Source organism: Sminthopsis crassicaudata, chromosome 2, assembly GCF_048593235.1.
Source record: "Sminthopsis crassicaudata isolate SCR6 chromosome 2, ASM4859323v1, whole genome shotgun sequence".
In the NCBI taxonomy this organism is placed as follows: Eukaryota; Metazoa; Chordata; class Mammalia; order Dasyuromorphia; family Dasyuridae; genus Sminthopsis; species Sminthopsis crassicaudata.
The window spans coordinates 159,502,856-159,527,295 of NC_133618.1; the positions used below are offsets into that span (position 1 = coordinate 159,502,856).

A 24,440-nucleotide genomic window follows, 5' to 3' on the forward strand; every position below is an offset into this window, starting at 1 on the left:
AAAAACCTCTTATCTGTAGCTCCTGATTTGTCCTCTGCAAAAAACAAACAAACAAAACATCCTTTCTGAATAACCTTGCTAAAGGACATCCTGTTTCCTTACCTGGATGAAAAGATATCCTGGCTCCTTTCTTATCTCTATTTTTCTTTATCTCTCTTTTATAACCTTGTAGGCTGTTAGCCGGCTAGCTAGGCCCAAAATTTTCAATATGTAAGGCTCTACCCAAACTACTTTGCATTTCTAGATTCCCTTTAGAGACTAGCCCATCAGCTACAGTATAAATAAACTCTTTTATGTTTATAAGAGAATCTCATTAAGTTTTTTCAAACTCTGAACTATGACTTCCCACACTTCATCATCCTTTCCCCTTAGCTTCCATTTTATAATCTTCATTAAGCTATAAGACTTAACAGTTAGGAGGGACCTCTAGTCAAATCCCCTTATTCTACAGATGGGGATACAGGTCTAGAAAGGCACTGACTCCTTCTAAATGGTTTGTTTCCATTATATCTGACTTTCTGTAACCACATTTGAGGTTTTCTTGGCCAAGATACTGAAACGGTTTGCCATTTCCTTCTCCAGCTCATTTTACAGATGAGGAAATTGAGGAAAATAGGATTAGATGTCTTGCCCAGAGTCACACAGTTAGTAAGTGTCTGAGGGCAGATTTGAACTTGGGAAGATGAGTCTTCCTGACTCCAGACCTGGCACTTTATTCATTGTGACATCTAGCTGTCTGCAGGAATTGACTAGAGAGGCTCAAAGTCAGAGATGTATTGAAATTTAGAGCTCTTTACCTTCAACTTTGATTTCTAATTTCTAACCCTAATTTGTATCAAATCTAATTTCTATTCCAATTTATGCCTCATGGAGTGGCAGCATTACAAATCATGTTACTGAATTGGGTCAAGGGACTTTGATATGAATTAACAGAGGAATTCAAATTCTCCCCTATTGAAAGTACTCTGAATAATACTGTAATCCAGGAATGCAATCTGTTTTTCTTTTGAGATGATATATGAAATAGACAAGTGATCTTGAGTGAAGTTACTGAATTCTCACTTATATATCATTGTATGTTAAACTGGTAGGGTCTTAGAGATGATCTAGTCAAAACACTTGTTTTATAGATAAGAAAGCTCAGAAAAAAAAAAGAAAAAAGAAAGAAAGCTAAGCACAGGATTTGTTCAAGGTTAAACACATAGTTGGAAACTCAGTCAGGTCTTATCTCCCTCTCCCTCAAAGGAAGAATTTTAAAACAAAAACTTTTGTCTATGAAAGCAAAACACATCTATTTTAATAGAAATTATTCTCATCAGTCTTGTAGGGTTTAGATAACTTTCTGCTTTAAGAAAGGATTATATCAGAGATCATATCTTCTAGTACCTTTCCACCCTTAGAAAATTCTTAGAAAATACCATACCTGTGAGAATATTCTTATGAAACTCTGCTGCATTTGAATAGCGCTTTCACATAAATAGAGAGGCAGCATTTTTTTCTTTCTTCATATTCCTGGTGCTTAGCAACAGTGCCTGGCAATAGTAAATGCTAAATAAATGTTGATTGTTGTTCTTGTTCATACTTGGAGTCAGAAAGGCCAGGATTCAAACTCTGTTTTAGAAGCTTAGGAGCTTTGTGATTCTTGGTAAATTCTTCAACCTCACAAACTCTTGAGCAACTCCCTAGGACTTGTAAAAGAATTCACAGACTACAGTTTGTTTTAGGAGGAGTTCCCACAGAGAGAGTTTCCTTACAGTGATGAAATCACAGCTCCTTTCTGTATTTTATATGTATTCTCTCAGGTGAATCTCACAACAACTATATACAATAAGAACAAGAGACATTATTATCTCCAATTTATTGATAAACTAAGGCTTAGAAAAGATTTTACCAAAAATCAAATTTTTTTAAAAATAATTTTTATTTATCTCTTTTATTTTTACATCTCTAAAATTTCCCCTTGAATTCCTGACAACAGTCTTTCCAGACAACAATCTCGTGTAGCAAATAGCATTTTTAAAGGAGGAAAAAAAAAGATTAAAAATCAGCAATACTGATCAATATTTTAAAAAGCCAGATTGTTGCTTAGTTGTTTCAATCCTGATTCTTTGAGACTCCATTTGGGGTTTTCTTGGCAAATAAGCAGTAATGGTTTGCCATTTCTTTCTCTAGCTCATTGTAGAGATGAGGAACTGAGGCAAATAGGATTAAGTAACTTGCCCAGGATCACATAGTTAGTAAATATGTGAGGCAAGATTTGTACTCAGCAAGAGGAGCCTTCCTGACTGAGGCACTCTATCCATTATACCATCTATCTGCCCACAAAATAACCCATATACATTCCTCTACAAAGGGAAAAGATGGAATATTTTCTCATAGCTCTTTTTTGGAACCATGCTTGTTCTCCATCATTTTAAAACAGTCACTTTTGATTATTTTGTGTTTGCTCTATTTATTTATTATAGTTATTATGTAAATTGTTTTTCTATATCAGCTTATTTTATTCTATATCAATGATTCTTATAAATCATTGAATGCTTCTTTGTTCTCATCATTTTTGTCAATACCTTAATATTCCATTGCATTTATGTTACCACAATTTGTTTAGCCATTTTCCAATCAGCAATATCTACATTGTTTCCATTTCTTTGCTATCACAAAAAGTGGTGCTATGAATATTTTGGTATTCATGGAGACTTTCTTTTTCTTATTGTCCTCCTTAGAGTGTAAATCTAGTAGTGAGGTCATTGGATCAAAAGACATGGATACTTCAATTATTTTATTTGCATAATTCCAAATTTATTCCCCAAATAGTTGTACTGATTTACAACTCTACCAACAATGCACTATTTACCCATAACTCTCCAAAATGGATTATTCCCAGTTTTTATCATCTTTACTAATTACAAAGTATGAGATGAAACCTCAGGGTTATTTTAGTCTGCATTGTCTTATTCATATTAATTTGGAATATTCTTTCCTATCATTGTTAATGATTTGCCGTTCTTCTGAGAAATGATTATTTATAATCATGGTCAAACATTTAATGGCAGAACTGAACTGGAACTAACATTTCCTAATTCCTAGTTCAATTTTATTTCCATTACATAATAGTTGTGTCTAACTAAAAATACAGGTTAATTTGGCATAGTTTGACACATAGAAGAATCCATGCTAGCTAACTATGTGCCTATCATCTCAAGTCTTAAATGTCCTATTTAGTATTTCTAATAGGATCACAGTAGGAATTTTGAAGTGAATGAAAACAGAAAGATCCAGAGGTTATTTAGAATTATTGTGTTTAAGTACCAGACCACTAGTTGTGTAATCTCAGTCAAGTCTCTTCCCATCTATGGAAATCAGTTTCCTCATCCATAAAATAGGAAGTCCAACAAGGTACCTGTTACTTCTAATATTCTTCAAGTCTCTTGTTTTCCCTCTGTACTAGTACAATACACTTTCTCTATTGTCTTGGAAGTTGGGGAAAGCTAAGGGAACAAGCATTTATGAATCATCTACTCTGTGCCAGGCACTGCGCTATGAATATTGCCTCATTTGATCTTTCGGGAAGCTTCATAGTTCCTGCTAAGCACACTGAGTAGTAGTCATGAAGTTCTACCTACAACCAAACACTAGTCATGTGATCCTGAAATCTTTCATGCTATATCTTTCCTGTCCTTTGTAGGTGAACTCAAAAAGGTTCCACTTTCTCTCCTTTCACTCCCCCCCTAATCTCTCACTATGTAGCTTCCATATTCCTGCCTTTCTGATACTTTTTTTGATGATTAAATGACTATTTATTATAAAAATACAATACCCACATTAACAGAACAAAAAAATACCTTAAATAATCTAATATCATGGAAAAATATAATTGAACTCACAAAGAAAAAAGCCCTAAGACCAAATGATTTTTACAAATCAATACAATTAAATATTCAAAGGTCAACAATTTCAATACTATATACACTTTTAAAAAATAGGATCCTATCAACTCCTTCTATAACACAAATATGATCTTGCTACCCAACCAGGGATAAAGGAGAGAAAGATAATTATAAGCCAATATCCTTCATGATATCATAGATATAATAAGGAACAAAGTCAAATGAACTAATGTATATAAAATACTTTACAAAACAAAACACTATATAAATATTATTATTATTATTTAAGAACAGCAGCTATTCCTCCTAGATTAATGATCAACAGACCTGATTGATACTTCTTAGTCTTCTTTGCTGGATCTTCTTCCAAGTCATATTCATTAACCATAAGTATCCCTCAGGCCTCTGTCATGGGCCCTTGTCTCTCTCTATTCAACTTCACTTGGTGATCTCATCAGCTCCCCTGGAGTCAATTAATATCTCCGTTGTTGATTTTCAACTCTATTCTGCTCTCTGCTTACTTACAACATTATATCCCCATATGCCTTTCAGATATCTCAAATTGGATGTGTGGGAGTCAAACTAAACATGTTCCAAACTGAACTCATTTTCTTTTCTCCCTAAATCTTCCTTGTTCCTTTCCCTCCCACTTTTCCTATTACTATAGAGGGTAACACCATCTCCCTAATCTCTCAGGCTTGTAACCTAGGAGTCATCCATGATTGTTTATTATCTCTCACCCATCATATCATATTGTTGAGGTAGAAGACGCTCCAAAAATATTAGGGTCCCCAGATTGATGTTGCAGGCATGGTGAAAGAATTCACAAATTTAATTTGTCTCCAAGTTAAGGGGCAAAGATTTATTATGCTACTGACAGCCGGTTAAGTTCCAAGGTAATTTAGCAAAGAACAAGGAGCAAGAAGATAATTTTATTAAAAAAAAAAAAAAAAAGATCACGTTCTTCAAGACACAGATATGCCAATTTTATGGTTTAGAGGTAAAATTGAGCAGTGGTTGCACTCATTATGCAATTCCATAGCTCAGAGATAGAATTGAGGAGTGGTCTTTGAGGAGTATTCAATTCTAAGACTTTACCTCCCATTGAATTCTCAGAAACTTTTTTTTATTACTTATCATTATATTGTCATCTGACAGCCAACATTGTTTGTGGCACTCTCAAGGCTGGGTAGCCTTAGGGTTATTGCTACATCCACCTTAGCAGCTTTACTACATCATTTATCTGTTGCCAAAAAAAGTTGATTTCACTTTTGCAACTTCTCTTCTATATACCCCTTTTTCTCCTTTGACACTGCCATTACTCTAATGCAAGCCTTCATCACCTCACACTCTGATAATTGCAATAGCTTGTTCAAGATCTGTCTCAAGACTCTCCCAATTCTTTCTTCAATCCAGCCACCAAAGTAATTTTTCTAAAATGAGGATAGAACCATGTCATTTCTCCATACAGTAAAAGCCAGTGGCCCCCTATTATCTTCAGATCAAAAAGAAAATGCCAATTTGGCATTCAAAGGCCTTTATAACCTAGTCTCCTTCTACTTTCCAAGTACTTTTACAGCTTCCTATCTATTATTTTTCTGTCCAGTTAAACTGGCCTCATGGCTGTTGCCCAAATAAGACATTCCATCTCTCACTGCAGGCACTTTCTTTGGCTATTACTCATGCCTGGAATGCTCTTTCTCCTCAACTCTACATTCCAATTTTCTTAGCTTTTTTTTAAGTCCCAATTAAAATCTCATCTAGTCTAAGAAGCTTTTCTCACTGTCTCTTAATTCTTGTACCTTTCCTTTGTTCATTATTTGTTATTTATCATATATATATATATATATATATGCACACACACACACACACACACACACACACACACACACACACACATATATATATATATATATATATATATATATATATATATATATATATATATGCCTTGCTTTGCACATATTTATTTGCATGTTATCTTTCTCATTAGATTGCAAATTCCTTGAGGGCAGGGACTATTTTCTTTTGTCTCTTTGTATTCCCAATGTTTAGCATAGCACCTGGCACATAATAGATATTTAATAAATGCATACTCATTGATCAAATGTGCAGAACCAACTCAAACTGTCTCATAAGAGTTGATTATTAAATTTTCAGTGTATTTATGTCCCAGAAATCAGAAAAAAACTCTGAGATCATGGTGTAAGTATTTCATTGATTGTCGAAACATAAGGAAGTATTAATAATGCAGATTGAATTTAAAACTATACATTGTAAAATTTTTTGAGGGGGTGAATGGGTGAGGGGGAAAGAATTATTAAACATTTATCAAGTATATCCCTTTTACAAGGTAAATCCCTTTATCCTGTTTCCTTTTCTATCAAATGGATATGATAAAATATATTACCCCTAACTCACAGAATAAGGAAAACACTTTTAGAATTGTATTATATGTAAATTTCAGTTATTATTTTTATTATTACTCCAATTTACTCTCTTGCCATTAAGTGAAAGGATTTATGACTTCAAAGGGAAACAAAAAAAAAAGAGTTATCATATCACCCTTCATCATAAAACAAAATACTTCTTTCCAATAAGGTGAAGGCCAAATGAAAAATTTCTGCTTTATAAAATATTCCAGAAATCCATTCAAGGTTCAGAACAAGGACAGAAAGGATGACAAATAAAAGATGGCCAAGGGCATGTGAACTTTTTAAAAATAAAAATGTTGTGAGGCTGAGTATATCTGAATTTATAGATTCACAGAGAATTAGAACTGGGACTACAGATTTTAGAGATCTTCTAGTCTAATCCCCACCATTTTATGACTGATGAAATAAGCTCAGAAAAGTGATCAAAGTTCTTCACAATCTGGCTGTAGCCTCACTTTTCCAGTTTTATTTCTTGTTATTCTTTTCTCTGCTCTACTGCCCAGACAACTAATCTATCAGCTGTCCCTCATTTTAGGTATTCTATAATCTACCTCTTCCACTACCTCCCACCAATTTCTAAACTATTCCCTGTGAAATCAATTGCTTTGTGACTAGTGACTACTCACCTTCCTGTGATTTCCCTGACTGAAGATCCCCTCTCTTGGATACAAAGGAATGCCTTTTCAATTAAAATCTAAGCTTCTTAAGAACAGAAAATGTTTTATTTTTTTTTTTTTCTATTTGTATTACCAAGAGATAGCACTGTGCTGGACAAATAGTCATTGCTTAGTAAAGTAAGTGCTTCTTTGTTCACTCATTCATTCATATATTGCTCCATGTACTTTCTCCTCAACTCTACCTTTGTATAAAACTTGGCTTATTTCTAGGCTTAGCTCAAAGTCCTTTTCTTCAAAGATACCTTTCTTGATCATCCTAGTTGTAGTTTTCTCTCCTTTACAAATCACCTGTATAATATACTTTTTTTTTTTTTTTTTTTACATTATGCCCTCCCAGTTATAGTGCATGCTATTTAAGAACAAGCACTTTCTTATTTTGCCTTTGTATCACCTGTACTTTGCACTAATGCTTAATAAATGCTTGTTTAAGTGGATTAGAACTGACTTGCTGAAGGTTGTGTAGCTCAAGCCTCCAGAGAGCTATTAGAAACCACTGGAAATTGTATACCTAAATATCATTGTATGTAGCTTGTGGATACTTGTTAAGTTATGTGCTGATACATTAAAATTAATTACATTTACAATGTTTTTGTGGGGAATTAAGTACCATATTCCATGAGCCACTCTTATTTCTCTTTTGTTTTTTTCTTTCAGAGTTCAAGTTCACAGAATAAATATCACTAACCAGGGAATGACTTATTGGTAGGTTCTACTTACTAAGTACATCCTCTTCAATTTCTAAAATCAAACCAACAAGTCAATACACATTTTTTATGCATTTACTAAATGCCAAATACAGAGTTAATCACTGGAGATACAAATATAAACAAAATGACTGACAATTCTTACTCCTTGAGAAGCTTACATTCTAATGGGGGAACATAGCACATAAAAAGGAAACTGAAAAGGATATTAGAGAGGAAGGGTGATAGAAACAGAAGCCTGGAAGGTAGGGAAAGGGTATCAGAGAGGAATGAAAGACTGAACATGGCTAGTCTAGGGCCCTTCCTTAAAATGGAGGTATAAATAACCAGTCAAAGGAAAGAGCCACAGGGACAAAAGCATCTTCCATTGTGAAAAACTGCAAAGTTGGAGGAATGAGACATCCAGGCTAAGACTTTCTGGAGCATAATGGTGAAGTTGGCTTCCAGAGTGAAGAGGGCTTTACAATAGGGCCAAAGAAATTCAGCCTAGATCCATAATGTGGATACTGATGAAATAATTCTCAGTGGAAATGACCATTTCAGAAAATTTACAGATATAGTTCAAGGTGAAAGAGGAAGCATATTGTCAGATTGCTGAGAGATTTCTGGGGAGTCACCCACAAGAAGCTTAATATAATTTGAGTCAGAAGATACAAGACTCAAAAGTATTTTTGGTTCCATGAAAAGGCATTGTTATATAATCCTAGTGGCGTGATGGACCACTTCAATACAATTCAACATGTTATATTATTTCTCTACCTACCTATCCTCCAGTTTGAAGGTATGACTGTTTTGTTTCTATATCATACCCTTTAAGCAAGGACCCTATCTGTAATAAGTCCTCAAAATATTCACTGGAAGAGATAGGATTGGAATTTTTATTCAGTCTTTTTAACTATGTTTGACTCTTCATGACTTCATTGGAAATTATCTTAGTCCAGATATTGGAGCTCATTTTACTGATGATAAACTGAGGCTCATAATCACACAGCTAGTATTTTAAATGTCTGAGGTCAGATTTTAACTCAGAAATCAGAATTTTCCTGACTCCAAAACAGGCATTTTCTGTGATATGCTACCTTGCTGAACCCAGTAAAAGGATTGTGATAAAATAGCCTGGAATAATTGTGTTTTAAGCACTTATATTGTACTAGGTACAAAGATGAAAAGAAAAATAGTTGACATTTGAATTGCTATCAGTTTTGGGGAAGGGGTGATGGAAGACAAGCTATTAGTACCCATGGTTTACTTTTCTTTTGTGACCACAGGCATTATAAGGAATTCCTGTGCCAGATAAAACTATCAGGACCATTTCATACTATTTTTATTTCTCCTTATGCAAAGATAAAGAAGCTGCAAGTCAGCAAAACTGTTTGTCTTGAGGTTTCCAGATACTCTTTGCCCATTTCAGGCTCCCAAAGTAGGAAAGTCTAATAACATTCTTTTTTACTTTGACTAAAACACTTCCAGAAAAAAAGAGTTTACTCTTAAAGGTACCTGTACTATTAAAGTTTTTCATCTTTAATTTTGGAATGAAATATTTTGTTTCACATTAAACCATCAGATGGAGAGATCTCATACACAGTTGGGGCAGCTAGCGGGTGCAATGGGCCTGAAATCAGATAGACCTGAGCTCAATTCTGGCCTCAGACAATAAATGTGTGACATTGGGCAAGTGACTTAAACTCTGCTTGCCTTACATTTTCTAACTGTAAAATGGGCCTAAGAGTAGCACATACCTTTCAGGGTTATAAGGATCAAAAGATGTATTTGTAAAATGCTTATCACAGTGTCCACTGGCATGTAATTGGCACTATACAAAAGTTAGCTAAATATTAGACAAGGTCTTACACTTAGAAAACCATACTGTGTCTAACTAAGCCTAGATCTAAAAGTCAGCCCACTTTAATTGTTTATGGATAATCAGAGATATTCAAATGCCTGGATCACTTCCTTTCTCCCTTAACTCATCCTATTTCTTTGCTTGAAAACTCTGGGATCAAAAAAAAAAAATCATTATACCTTCTCCTCTCTCCAAGTGTTATCTTTTATGATCTGGGGCCATTCTCCCCCCTATAATAACATAATATCAGTGAAGATCCATGTTTCATAGCTTTAAGAAAGAGAATTTCTGATTCCTCCCTTGGGTCACTTGGCAAAAAGAGCATTGGTTAGGAAGAGATCTCAGGATCTCTAGTAGAGATTGGAAAATAGAGTACAAGAGGGTAGGACTGACAGGTGGGGTGAGATAGCCACAAGAAAGTGCAATCCTGAAGAGTTAAATGTTTGATTGTAGACAAGGAAAACCGAGCTATTGGAAAAGAAGCTCATTATGTGTGTTATACATATGACTGTAATATTGATGATTAAATAGTACATGATACCATAGAAAACTGTCAATGGTGATAATGAGTATGCACATTGCATAACCAACATAACAAGAAGAGGAAAAATCAACATTTTGCCCAACACTGTAAAGTAATATTAATTACAATCATTTATGTAACTGCTTACTATTTATACCTCATTACTCTGTAACACAGGAATGATTAAATATATATATATTAAATAATTGCTTTACTAATTTTGTTTTAAGACATGTTTACAACAATAAACTCTTATCAAGCATTCTCTAAATAATGCAGTTAATTGGTTCAGCAAAATCATGATATTAGATGAAATATCATTATAAAAGGCACTTAATTCTAAAGTAACTAACTTAACTAAGATATGTTCATGGGTAATTAAAATTCAGAGTATTGTTATTCAGCCATTTCAGTTGTGTCAAAGTCTTCAACAACCCCATTTAGCAGAGAAAGACCTCTAGCACATTGGATAGACCCCTCTATGTTGAATTTATGGGAGTATATGGACAAGAGTCACATAGTTCAGGCAGACATCAATGCGTTAACACCTAATAGGAGTGAATATCCTCATTAGTTTATGAGCTCTTTGAGGTCAAGGGCTTTCTTTTGCCTCTTTTTGTATTCCCAGCACATATCATAATTCTGAACATTTAATAAGTATTTAATAAAAATTATTAATTAACTGCCTGAATATTCATGCTATTGAGAGCTCAAATGCAATTTCTGACATACCAAGGAACCTAGGGCTCCTAAGTTAACTATTCTCAGGATATGAATCCATAAGGCTCACCTGCTATTGCTTACCATGGAAGGTATCTTTGTGATTTCTAGAAAGCAAAGTCATATGGTAGAATCATATTCTAGATTATAAGGTCTCAGCTTTATAACATGAAGTTGCCTTAGACCCTGAAGTTCAATTTCTTCATTTCAAAGGTGAAAAAAATAGGCCCAGAAGAACCTTTACCTAAGATCAGATGGGTAGTAAATAGTCAATTTTAGATTTGAACACAGGTTCTGTAACTCCAAAAGCAGCACTTTTTTGTTTTAAGTTATGCTCTGCTATTACAAACCAATTATGAAACAATGTTGTTTGGAGTAACCTTGGGGAGAATACAGCATGCAAGCACACACACAAAAACAAATGTGCCCACATATAAGCACACATGCAACCATATATGTACAGAAAAATAGGCATACTACCAACTGTAGTGTGTACCTGCTTGTAACGTTAACTTGAGTTTTACTTATAAGAATGGAGTACCTAGAATTGTATTTGGAAGATAATTAAAAGGTAGTATAAAGTTAGTTTAAAAGTTACTCAAATATGTCCATATAAGTTATAAATATAACCATAACATCTCCAATTTCAGTCCTTTATTATAGAGGATATAGACCTCTAAGAGGTCCTTGATTAGAATAACTTTTCTAAGAATAGGATTAGAAATGGCTCCCATTAAAATTTTTAGATACTTTCCACTGATTTACTAGCATCATCTTCATTTTAGCCAAAAATAACTTTATTTTCCTCCAATATAACAACATGGCATCAGTTAGAGAGATCTGAGTATAGGTTAGGGTAAATAGGACAAGTAAGTAATTAATCTGAAAAAGATGCAAGAGTTTTTATTAGATTGCAAATGTAATGTTGGTCGATAGAGATAAATGGAAATCAAAGTTGTTAGCATCCTTATGCTAAATAAAAGAGGAATAATATCAGAATCTAAGAAGTAAGAATCCCAGATGATACTTTATCTATTTTAGGGTACATATGTAGTTCAATTCTGAGGACTACATTTTAAGAGGAATATTGTGCAGATTATCCGGAGGAGGATGGTGACCAGGATCATGAGAAAACCAGAGACTATACTGCATGATACCTCATATCAGGAACTTGTGACATTTAACTTGGAGAAAAGAAGGTTTAGATGTGACATAATGACTGTCTTCAAGTATTTGAAGGTTTGGAATAAAACCATGCCATCTTCACCCAAGTCCCTCAACTCTTCTTAGGCCAGTTAACTTAACTACAAAAGCATATCATTGCTATTTATTGGAAAGTCAGGACAAAGCTTTAAACATTTATTGATCATTTATTTGCTCATTAAGCTAACAGGTTTAAAACTAAATAACAAACATACTAATTAGAGGGGATAATGATGGGAAAAATTAAAAACCACTAGGAGAAGTCTAGGGTTCATAGGAGAGCCCAACATACTTTTTATGTATCTTTCCTGAGAACTGGAAAAAGAATCTCATGGAGGATATTGCATAGGCAAGGACCTTGAAAAGTTAACACTATATTGGAGCCGGTGGAAACAGAATGAAACTTGTCTTAGCCAAAAGGGTCTTGGAGCCCAGAGATCATTTTGACTCACTGTGGTAGATCAAAATGAAGAATTTGTGATCAGTGATCAGTGCTGATGACTGTTGTATCATTAAGATTTTTTTTGGTGACACTTTGTGAAACTAACTAGTATTTTTCTAATCCATCCTAGTTAAGACCTTCGAGATCCCTGATCGATGAATTACATGTTTTAATCTTCAGCAGAATCTAAGTAGATGGGTCATTCATTCCACAGATCTGTCACTGATTATGTTAAGCACTAGGGGAAGCTTTAATTAATATTCCATTCTTGCCCTCATCAAGCTTACAATCCCATATTTACTCTCAAAACAGTACACTACTGCCAAATCTTAGAAACATTCCCATACCAAAGTAACAGAAAAGACATTGGGGTTCCCTGAGTTAAAACTAAAACTTCATTTTAGGGAACAAAAGAGAAGATTATATTGAGGACCCCTGTCCTCGAAATAAAATAATTTTTTTTGGTTTCAATTTTTTCCTAATTCCTATTTATTGAGTGCCCAATATTTGTAAATCACTGTGTTAGGAGGAAGTAGGAAAAATATAGAAGCAGATGAGGTATATGAAGCATTTTGTAAACTTTGTAAAAAACTACAAAAGTGCCAATTATTATTATGAGATATTATTATTATTATTACAATTACTATTATGAGATATTATTTATTATTATTATTATAGGAGATAATATCCATCATCTAGAGAAACTAGGTAAAGAGTGTATGTGTATGTATGAGAAGACATGTACACAGTTCGCTATAATACAAGATGGATTGGTAATATAACTCTAAATACGAATGAGAGAATGAGACATTTTCTATTTCTTTCTAGGGTAGTAATATAGTTAACTAAGGAATTCATGTAGTCCTCAGCTCACCAACACTTCTAGTGGAAAACCACCAAATAAGGAACCATAGAATCATGCTAAAATGCATCTTATTTCTAGGCTATGTTAATACAAATCTGCATAAACAAGCATCCACCAGGAGAGAAGAATTCCATTTTAAAATACAAAGGATTTAAAAAGCATAATTTTGAAAAGTACTCAGGCACAGAATCATTGTAGAGGGTCTTAGCTTTTTTTCTCCTCAGGTCTGACATTCTCTTGACTTATTAACTGCAGATTGGGAAAATAATTTTCAGCAATTGATTTTTATGTTGCTTTTCCTGGAATAGAAAATATGTGACATTCTCAGTTCTGGCAAACCTCTCTATGCAAAGCAATTAATGTAATTTGGGGATGTATTAATATACATTAAAAGCAAAATTCAGCAGTGGTTCTCAGACTCCCATCTCTGCTGCAGGCGAGTTCAACAAATTTGTACTGAGGCAGAAATTCCATAGAGATGCAAAAATATTGCTTTTAGCATCTTATTGTTAAAACAGATTCAATATAAAGCAATTCTGATGACAGGTATGCTTCCTGGGAATATTCATCGTTGATAAAATATTATGAATACTATAGATCTCCCCAATCCTACAGGGTTTCATTCTGAGTAACCTAGGCATGTAGAAAAACTACACACTTGTATAAACTGTTTTTCTGGAACAATCTAATAGTTTCTGGTTGCTTTAATCAATAAACACAGAAAGATCATAGTGTAAATTAAAGCTGTAGCTTCTAAAAAGTTCAATAAAATTAGAAATGCCTATTTGCTTTCTTCAAACTAACAAAGGATTGCATGTTTATTTATCTCAAAGATAGGAACAGAAAAGACTCAACTAAATCTTAACGGGCTGGCCCCAAACTGGGGGTGGGCTGGGGTTGAATTACATGGAATCTCAAATTTGAGGATGTTCAGTGGTTGGCTCCTTTCCCATACTGAAGTGAAAAGAACAAAGGTGTTGTAATCAGAAGGCCTAAGCTAAAATGCAAGATTTGGCACCTTTACCAGCTATGTATGACTGGTGGCAAATTATTTAGCTTCTTTAGGCTATTGGTTTTCCCATCTGTCAAATGGGTATGATAATATTAATACTTGTACTTGTACTGTGTAACCTACCAGGCTCTCAGGAGAAAAGTGTTTTGTAAGTTCTAAAGAAAAACATTCACTCTTGAGGGCATTAGAGGGTCATTAAAGAGGCAGAATGATTTAGTTGAAACAATACTGGGATTGGATTAATAGGTCTGGGATTTATATTCTTGCTTTGCTGTTACTTTCTTTGTGAATTTGGACTTCTTTTGGTCTCTGTTTTTTCCTTAGTTGAGTGAGGATATTTATATTTCCAATTCTAAATCCTATTCATCTGCTTAGGATCTCTGAACTGGGTTGAGACAGGGATAGAGATTGAACCTGTGATTCAATGGTATAAAGCAGGGCTTCTTAAATTTTTTCCACTAGCGATTCCTTTTTTACAATGTTTACATGACTCCAGGCATACAGTTATATGAAATTCCTATAAATCAAACAATTACTGCCTCCTGCAGTGTTCTTCTTTAGTCTATACCTGGCTAAAGTGCAGAACACATTGGGGGAAACTAGGTAATGCACCAGTTCCAGAATCAGGAGCATTAAGTTCAATCCAGTTTCAGACACTTACTAGTGACTCTGGGCAAATCACTTAATTCCAGTTGCCTTTCACAAATCAACAAAAGTAAAACACCTTGATCTTGGAATGCATATGTAGCTGGAAAAAAGGTAATGTTTTTCATTCCTTTCCAGGATGCATTCCTGACTCATCTGGTCTTTTTGCACAATGAATTGGAAACTTCTTCACATTGAAAAGCTCACATATTGGAAGAACCCTCCATTCCTTCAATTTCTTCCTCTAATTGACTGGTTCCTTCCAGAACCTCCATTTTTAAGGATTAGGCCAGGCTAGACATTTTTTTTTCACTCATCCCATGAACTTTCCCCAGCTGCTTTCTTATGACTTTTCAGTACTACCAACCCATCCTCTCTATTAAGATGTAAGCCATTTCAGGGCACACACAATCTTCCTTTCTCTTTGTATTTTTTATTTCCAGTACTTATAACCATGTCTGGCACATAATAAACACTTAATTAAAGCTAATTAGCTCATTCAATATAAAGGCTATTATAAATTAGAGAGCTGTAGGCTTTAGAAGGAGAGAATCATGAAATCCAGACTTGGAAGAGAATTCAGAGAATATTTAGCCAAACTCTCAAATGAACAAGAATCCCCTATAGAATGCAACTTGCCTGACAAAATGGTCATTCAATCTTTGCCTAAAAGATCAACCTCAATGGTGAATCCACTATATTCCAAGGTGGCCTATTCCTCTTCCTTGTAATAGTTTTTGAAAGACTATTGAAAGCTGTTATCCTCTTTTGAGTCTTTTCCATTCCACTCTAAACATCCTTAGTTCCTTCATTCTATTTTCATATGGCATGATCTTAGGATCCTTCATCATCCTAGATGCCTGTTCTGAATGGTCTCCATTCTATTTATGCCCTTCTTAAAATATGGTGCTTGTAAGTGAACTTGATACTCAAGGTGGGACCTGAGTAGCAACAGAGAACGTTTAAATTCCTCAGGCCCCTCAACAAACATAGAGTTTAGTGAAGAAGATAAAGACATGCACAAATTACTACAGGACAAGTTTGTAAGAGGAGAGGTAGAAATGAAGTTTTGTAGTATTTCTATAGGAGTGGCAATGGGAAGGTCAATTCTATGTATGGGGGAAAGGATCAGGGAAGATGTCAGGAAAGAGTCCAGTAAGCTGAGACTGATAAAGGAAGAGATCGAGAAGATTATTGCTGGAAGAAAAAGAAATTGAGAATAAAGGCACAGAAGCAGAGAATATATTAAGAGATACTTCTTAAATATCTTAACATATATATATATATTTTCATATATATATATGTATATATATATATGTATATATATATATAATAACTATAACTTAGAAATAAATTAAGCTCAACATGTATAATATTAAACTCATTATTTTGCCCTCTCTACCGCCACCTCCCTGCCTTACTGTCCCCTCTGCCTAACTTTTCTATTACTATCCAGGGTACCAACATTTCCCCAGTCACTCAGGCTCACAAACTAGAAATCTTCCTCAAATCCTCATTCTTTCTTTTTCTCCATATCTAATTAGTTGCCAAGTCCTGTTGATTTTTACCTCTGTAGCATCTTTAATGCAAATGACTCCTTCTTTCCTTTGACATTCATGTCCATTGCTTAAACTACTTCAAAGGCTTGCTGGCTGGAATGTGCCTCAAGTCTCTTCCCATTAAAGTTCATCCTCCAATTGACTGTCAAATTAATCTTTCTAAAGAACAAATTTGACCCCTGTCACCTCTCCCCTCCAATTTAATTAACTCTACTGGATAGACAAGGGTCTATTATGGTACAGTAAGATGTGTTCTATTTAAAGGCAGAGGGGCTAAGTTTAAATCCTGGTTTTTCCATTTACTATCTGTAACTCTGAAAAAAATTATTTCTGATACTGTGGGAAACAGGGTAGTAAAGTATAAAGAGACTTGGATTTGAAAGTGATTGTTGTTATTCAGTCTTTTCTGTCCCAGCCAATTCTTCTGTCAATAAGGATTTTTCTTAGCAAAAAGATACTGGAATAATTTGCATTTCCTTGCCCAAGGTCACACTGCTAATAAGTGCCTAAGGTTATATTTGTCCAATGCTCTATCTATTGAATCATCTAACTGCCTCTAATTAGAAGAATTAGAGGATGTGGGTTCAAATCTTAAATCTACCACTTATTACCTGTGTGAACTTGGAAGGAATGCCTTCTCTTCCAACACCACTTTACCTCCACTTTCAAATTTGTGAATTAAGGATACTGGGAGATCAGCTCAATGACCTCTCAGGTCCCTTCTAGATCCTCATTGCCTAAAGAATCAAGTCCAAATGTCACAGTCTGGCATCCAAGAACTTCCAGAGTCTGGTCTCAGATAGTTTTACACTCCTAATCTATTATGAACCCTATTGATGAAGTCCTGGATAACTAGGTGGGATTGACAGAGAAAGCCTGATAAGGTTATAATACTCTCTGAGAAAATCAGGCAAGGGCACTAATGGGAATCAGTTCAGCTTTACAGTATCACCCCTGTGGAGGTCTTGGGAAACCTCATTTTATTGTATCCAATCAGAAAACCAAGTAATGATGTCAGACTTCGAGGGTAAAATTTTCTTTATAAATCTGTCCATGAGCTACACCACCTTTGCTGAAATCTTTTTGGGTTTAGTCTGCCAAGCATTCTGTCTTGTGGTATCTTTCCTCTCACCTCCTCTCCCATGCCTTGTGATCTCTTTATCCTTGTTAAAGCTAACTAAAGCTAACTCTTTTAGCATTAACTCATCAATCAATGGTATAATCCCTTTCCTTAACTCCTCTGCTGAATTTTTCTATGAATTTGGCCTGCCAGTCAATGACATATTTCTACCTTAAGAAGTATTCCCTTTCTCTTGGTTAACTGTGAGTTCTAATAGGAAACTTGTCTTTTCCACTGTTAATTGTTAAAAACCCCTTTCCTTGCTAACTATAAGCAAATCTTTTTTTTTTGTTTGTTTCAAATCTATTTCATATTTACCACTGCTGGTGTCTATTTTACCTCTTTATTTTGTCCATTATCTTTTCTCATAAATAAAGGTACATTGTGGCAAAGAGAACGCCATTGTGAATTGTTCACATGTATCTTGTGCCTTGCACCTTCTATTTGAACTAGGAATTACTACCCAAACTCATCACTATGTTTCAACCAAATATTACTTAACAATTCTTTGATCTTGGGTAAGGCTCTTTATCATTCTAAATCTCAGTTTCTTATTCTGTAAATTGAAGGGTTTGAACAAATAAGAGCTCTAAAATCCTTTCTATTAAATCCATCATCTTGCAATCCCTTTTTCTCAGACAACAGTCAGCTAATGGTCCATTATTAAGGACTCTGTCTATGTGCCTGGCCCACAATAGGCGCTATATAAATGTTTATTTTTTTTCTCTTCTCTTCCCTTTTTGATGGTTGTGCAGACAGTTCCTGCTGTCACTTGATAGCTTGCCTTGGTTGAATCAAATCTTCCTGTACCAGGAGACAACCAGTATTTTTAGTAAGTGCTGAAAGGACTTAGGCACAGCTGGGCTTTTGGGTGTTAAAATAGAGAAGAATTTGGCTCTCCATTGTCCTTTGAGACTATCTTTGTGTTAACAAAGAGCTTTTTTCCCCTTTCGATTGGAGGTTCCTCCTTGATTTAAATCTATAAGATACAATGTAGGGGAAGAGATGAAGGAAGAGAAAGAAGAGAAGGAATAAGAGAATAGAGAGGTGAACTGAAATAATTATTTATTTGGAATAAGATTCCTTTCATTTTTCTCTATCCTTCCATTGTGTCATTGGTCCTGGGAATCTCCACTTTCTCTCTGGCTTCAGCACCTTGGAGTCTAGTGTCAGGTAGACTAATTATGGAGCTGAAAAATTACTTCCTTTCAAGTAAAAACAGAGAAGCAACAATAACTAGGAGCATCCTGGAACAACAACAAAGCATAAGGATAGAACCCGAAGAGCCAGTATGCAAGTCAAATGAATAAGCATCTATGAAGGGTCTATTATGGGTGTTTTAACTAATCTATTGTTGGTGGTCTTATGAACTGGTTCACCATTCTAGAGAGCAATTTGGAATTATACCCAAAGGGCTATTAAAAAGTGCATACCCTTTGATCCAGCAGTGTCTTTACTGGGTCTGTATCCCAAAGAGATCATAAAAAAGAAAAAAGGATTTATATTTGCAAAAATGTTTGTAACAGCCCTTTTTTTAGTGATAAGGAACTAGAAATTGAGTGGGTTCCCCTCCATTGGGGAATGGCTGGATAAGTTATGATATATGAATGTAATGAAATATTATTGTTCTAAAAGAAATGATGAACAGGCTGATTTCAGGAAAGCCTGGAAAGATTTTTGTGAACTGATACTAAATAAAATGAGTAAAACCTGAGAGAACATTGTATACAACAAGAAGATATGTGATGATCAACTATGATGGACTTGGCTCTTTTCAACAATGAAATGATTCAAGGCAATTCCAATAGATTTATTATAGAAAGTGCCATCTGCATGCAGAAAGAGAACCATAGAGACAAAATATGGATTAAAGCACAGTGTTTTCACTTTTTTTTTTTGGTTATTTGTTTGCTTTTTTTTTCTTTCAACTTTTGATTTTATTTTTGTTATGTAGCACAATGAATATGTAAATATGTTTAGAAGAATTGCACGTGTTTAATTTATGTTGGAATACTTGCTGTCTATGGGAGGAGATGGAGAAGGGAAGAAGAAAAAATTGGAACTACAAGGTTTTGCAAAGGTGAATGTTGAAAACTATCTTTGCATGTGTTTGAAAAAATAAAAAGCTATTTCAAAAAAGAACAAACTATTAAAATTCAAATGGTAACATAAAAAATGTGTGTTCATTCAGCATCATAGTTGATCATCTCTCTGCCATCAGGTAGACAGCATTCTTTTTCAGTGCTACTTTGGAATTATGGTTGATCATTGTTTTGGTGAAAATTCTTAAGTCTTTCAGAAATATATATTTTTTTACAATATTGATAAATTATTCTAATTCTGATCCCTTCATTTTGTATTTACCAAGTCTAATTGAATTTATGCAAGTAATTCAATTCTCTGAAACTCCTTTATTAATTTCTTACAACACATTAGTCTTCTATGACATTCATATCTTACAATTGTATAGCTATTTGCCAACTGAAAGGCAACCATTGAATCTCCAATTTTTTGTCCATTACAAAAAAAAAAGAGCTAAAACTATGTATATGTAGGACCTTTCCCTCTTTCTTTGATCCCTTTGGGGCATTGTCCTAGTAATGGTTTTTCTGGTTCAAAGGCTATGTATGATTTAGTAGCTTTGAGGAAGCAGTTCCAAATTGCTACCAGAATGACTGCAAATCATTTGCAAATTCATTCACAATTTCCTAATCCATCTGAATTTTCCAAAACCCTTTTATCCTTCATCATTTCCATTTTTTTTCATGAGATTTGTTAAACTGATGGACATGAGATGTAGCCTCAGAAATGTTTTTATTTTTATCTTTCTAGCTATTGGTGATTTAGAGCTATGTAGCTATAGATAGCTTGAATTTTCCCTTTTGAGAACTTCCTGTTCATGTTTGTTGTATATTTATTAATTGGAGAGTAAACTCCTTTATCCCATATCTTCTTCATCTTAAACTCATGTAATTGAGCTTTTGAGCCTAAATAAAAGTTTTTAAATTTGCCTATTAAATTTATCTTAGATTTAACTCATTATTTCAGTCTATCAGGGTTTTTGGGGATTTTATTTCTATCATCTATCAGTTTCAAGGAATCCACAAATCTAATAAAGCATACTACTGATTTCATAGTATCTCCCACAGAGCTATGGTAAGTATGCTACATAAGAATATATGTTTGAGTGTAATAACACATTCTAAAAGTATTCCATTTTTTTCATGCAAATCCAAGAAGAACGCAGAATGGAATCACTTACACAGAGGACATGTAAGACCACAGCTCCTTGTCGTCGTTCCTCATTTGTAAAGATGTCACTAGGGAATTCATGGAGAGCTAGAGAATAAGGGAAAAAAGAGAAATATCAAGCCCTAATACTTAAAACATTTGTGCTAACAATTTTATATTTTTAAATATAAAGGGAAAATAGTAAAAATAGCTGTGAACTTTTTGCTATTTTAGCAGTAGTTAACTGGCACAGCACCAGGCTAGGAGTGGGGAAGATCCAAATTCAAATTCAGCTTGAGTTCAAATCCAGTCTCAGATACTTACAAGCTATGTAACCCCAGGCAAGTAATTTAATTTCTGTCAGCCTCAATTTCTTTAACTGTAAAATGAGGATAATAGCAGTACCTTTCTCCCACGATTGTTATGAAGATGAAAAATGATAACATTTGTAATGTACTTAGCATAGTTCCTGGCACATAGTAAACTTAATAAATGTATGTTTCCTTTGTTCCTTTCTTCCTATCTTTCCTTCATTCTTTCCTTTCTTTCCTCCTCCTTCCTCTCTCCCTTCCTCCTTTATCTCTCCCTTCCTCCTTCCCTCTCTCCCTTCCTCCTCTCTCTCCCTTCTCCTTCCCTCTCTCCCTTCCTCTTCTCTCTCCCTTCCTTCCCTTCCTTCCATCTCCTTCTTTTTTCCTTTCCTTCCTTCTTTCTCTCCTTCCTCCTCCCTTCTTCTCTTCTTTCCTTCTTTTCAGAGGGAGTTCTAGATATGTGATATAATTACTGCCGGAAACTCCCAGTGTGCAAACCTCTCCACCTATGTATCTTTAATTTATAGTGTTAAATAGTTACCTAGGGGTTCTGAGAAGTTAAATTATGTATACTCAAGAATTTTCATTCTGTTCTTCATGATTCCAAGGCTAACCATTATATAGCACTATTATTACTAATAAGTAGTTGAGCAATTTAATTCAAAAGCATTTATTAAATTCTTCCTATGTAGGCACTGTGCAAGGTGATAGGGTTATAAAGGAGCTTAAATTCAACTGAAAGAGAATCTGTACTTTAAGATATTCAATAATAAACAAGTCATTTTCTTAAATACAAATGATAATGAAGATTTTAAAAAGCAACTGGACCACGTCTCTTGTTTCATTCTTGTTATAGTCCAATTGGAATGTTAAGGCCCTAAGAGGAAGGCTAAGATCAATTATCTGGAGCTACTTTGTCTGAAGCACAGTAGTATAAGATACAGGGATAAGAGATACAAAAAGTCCCAAATCATCAGGGATGGCTAGCACAAGAACAAATTTCTATCAGTTGTTCACTGTAATTTGCTATCCTGGTTATATACAAGGAAAGGAAACCTATTCAGGAAATTAAGATCTTAGTGAGTGAACTGTATTAGTTTTGAGAAGCCTACAGCATTGGTATCTTTAAGATAATTGAACATGCTCTACTATTCCCTACTATATACACCTCTTCCTTTTCCCTTATTACTTTCTTTTCCTTTTGCATTTCTATTTGTTTCCTTTTTCCTTGTCCATTAACTTCTTCCTATGCTTTCCTTCAAGTCTGCTGGAAGTCCAAATCTGCTTAAAGATTCGAGAGAAACTTCAGCCTAGATTTTCTAGATCAAATGAACAACTAAGGAAAAAGAAAAGACTTTAGCCCTCGGGGTTTTTTGTTTTTGTTTTTGTTTTTGGTTTGGCAGAGAATTGATAACACTAGTTCTCAATAAATAATGTCCTAAAGAATCAAAATTGGACCAAATTGAGGGGGAAAACCCCCAACAACTTGAAAAAACAACTACCAGGGATTTTCCTCTTCTTTGTCTATAGTTATTCTCCTCTAGTTATAGGGCATATAAGATATTCTTTGTGGTTAAGGCAGACCATTTCATCCCTCCCCAGGGCATCATGATGGAGGTAGAGAGGCTTGGGGCTAACCAGATTAGCCAGAAGAGAGGAAATGAATATCAGAGCCCGTTGCAAAGGACTCCTGTCCATCTTGGTTTCCTGTCAATATCTTCCTATGTTAGAAATAGCAATAGAAACTAGACATATAATTACATTGGTCTGTATAACTCCTGCATGAAGAAATTCCCTCTGCCAATGCCCATCACTGCAATTTTTAGTTTTTATGAGCTGACTGTGACACTGAGAAGGTGAACTACTTACCTGGGGTTGCCTATCCAGTATGTGTCAGAGGTCAGACTTGAACCCAACATTTGATTTCTCTGGGGCAAGCTCTCTTTCCACTATGCCCTGCGGCCTCATAGCAGGAATAACAACTTCTAAATTGCCTATTATCAGTATGGTCTGTCCAACTGCTAGGAAGTTTTAGCTTCCTCATTCATTGAAAACTTGTTCTGACATTTTAATTCCATGGCACTAATTTGATATTCACAGCCTCTAGCTTATATCTCTAAATAGTAAAAATAATAATAAGAGTTAGCATTTACAGAGTACTTTAAAGTTTGCAAAGCACTTTATTTGTGTTATGCTATTAGATCCTTATAACAATTCTGTAAGGGCTGTTATTGTCTCCTTTTGACAGATGAAGAAACTGAGGCTGAAAAAGGTTGTGACTTACCCAGAATCATACACCTAGTAAGTATCTGAGGAAGAATTTGAATTTAGGTATTCCTTCCTAACTCCAGATTCACGGTTCTATCCATTCCAATAGCTATTTGTCTTTAATCAGAAGCCAAACCATCTCTGCCTCTTTTCTTTCTGTTATTTCTACTCTCAATGGATCTCTCCACTGGAGAATCCTAAAGGATAGGAAATATGCCTTCCCTAAGAGCATTTTAATATGTTCATGCAGAATAATTGAAATCAACTCATTCACTAATGTTATATACTCTGGACGTAGGCTTAAATATAAGGAGTGAAAATGCTTTGGGTTTTGGATTTATTCATGTTGGGAAAATTCTGGGTAACTATGCTCGGAAGCTGTGCTTAGAGGACAAGATTCTTGAGGATGTTATAAAGCACTGGGGGCACACTAGGGATTTAGAGGAAGCCAGGGGAATAGAGAGAAGGCAAAGCACTACCAGGAAGTTTATGCACCTAGGCTGCCTCCACTAAGTTCTGTCATATCTTATTGAGGGGAAGTTAACAGTCTCACTCTGCTCCTTCAGCATTCTGGCTGCTATTTCTAAGCTGGTAAGAAAGGTCTCCCAAGGAAGATAATTATATTTTATGGGTAACCACTGCTCATCAATTGAATTGAACAAAAATGTACCCTGTGTTAGTAAGAATACAAAAAGAAATAAATTCCTGTTCTTTAAAAGTTTATAGTTTAGTATAAGGCACGAGGGATATTGAAATAGCCATAATTATACAATGCATGGTTTGAAGACGAATAAAAGAAAGTAACTTATAAGAGATTTCAGAAAAGGATAGTAATAATTTACAATTTTAGCCAGCACAAATTTGAAGCAGAGGGAAAAAAAGGGAATAAAAGTTGGTTAAATTCCTACTATGTCCTAGGCACTATGCTAATTGTAAATTTTATCTCATTTGATCCTCACAACAAGCCTAAGAGGCGGGTGCTATTATTATCTCCATTT

At 34.7% G+C, this 24,440-nt stretch overlaps 1 protein-coding gene across 2 annotated transcripts in view; it reads right to left on the minus strand.

Annotated features, from left to right (window-relative positions):
- Positions 1-24,440, minus strand: part of SLC24A3 (solute carrier family 24 member 3) — a 715,880-nt gene that overhangs the window by 276,141 nt on the left and 415,299 nt on the right. For both annotated transcript variants that reach the window (XM_074287758.1, XM_074287757.1), the window contains exon 3: positions 20,898-20,974. In XM_074287758.1, the coding sequence (XP_074143859.1) occupies positions 20,898-20,974 (77 nt within the window). The remainder of the gene's footprint in view (positions 1-20,897; positions 20,975-24,440) is intronic.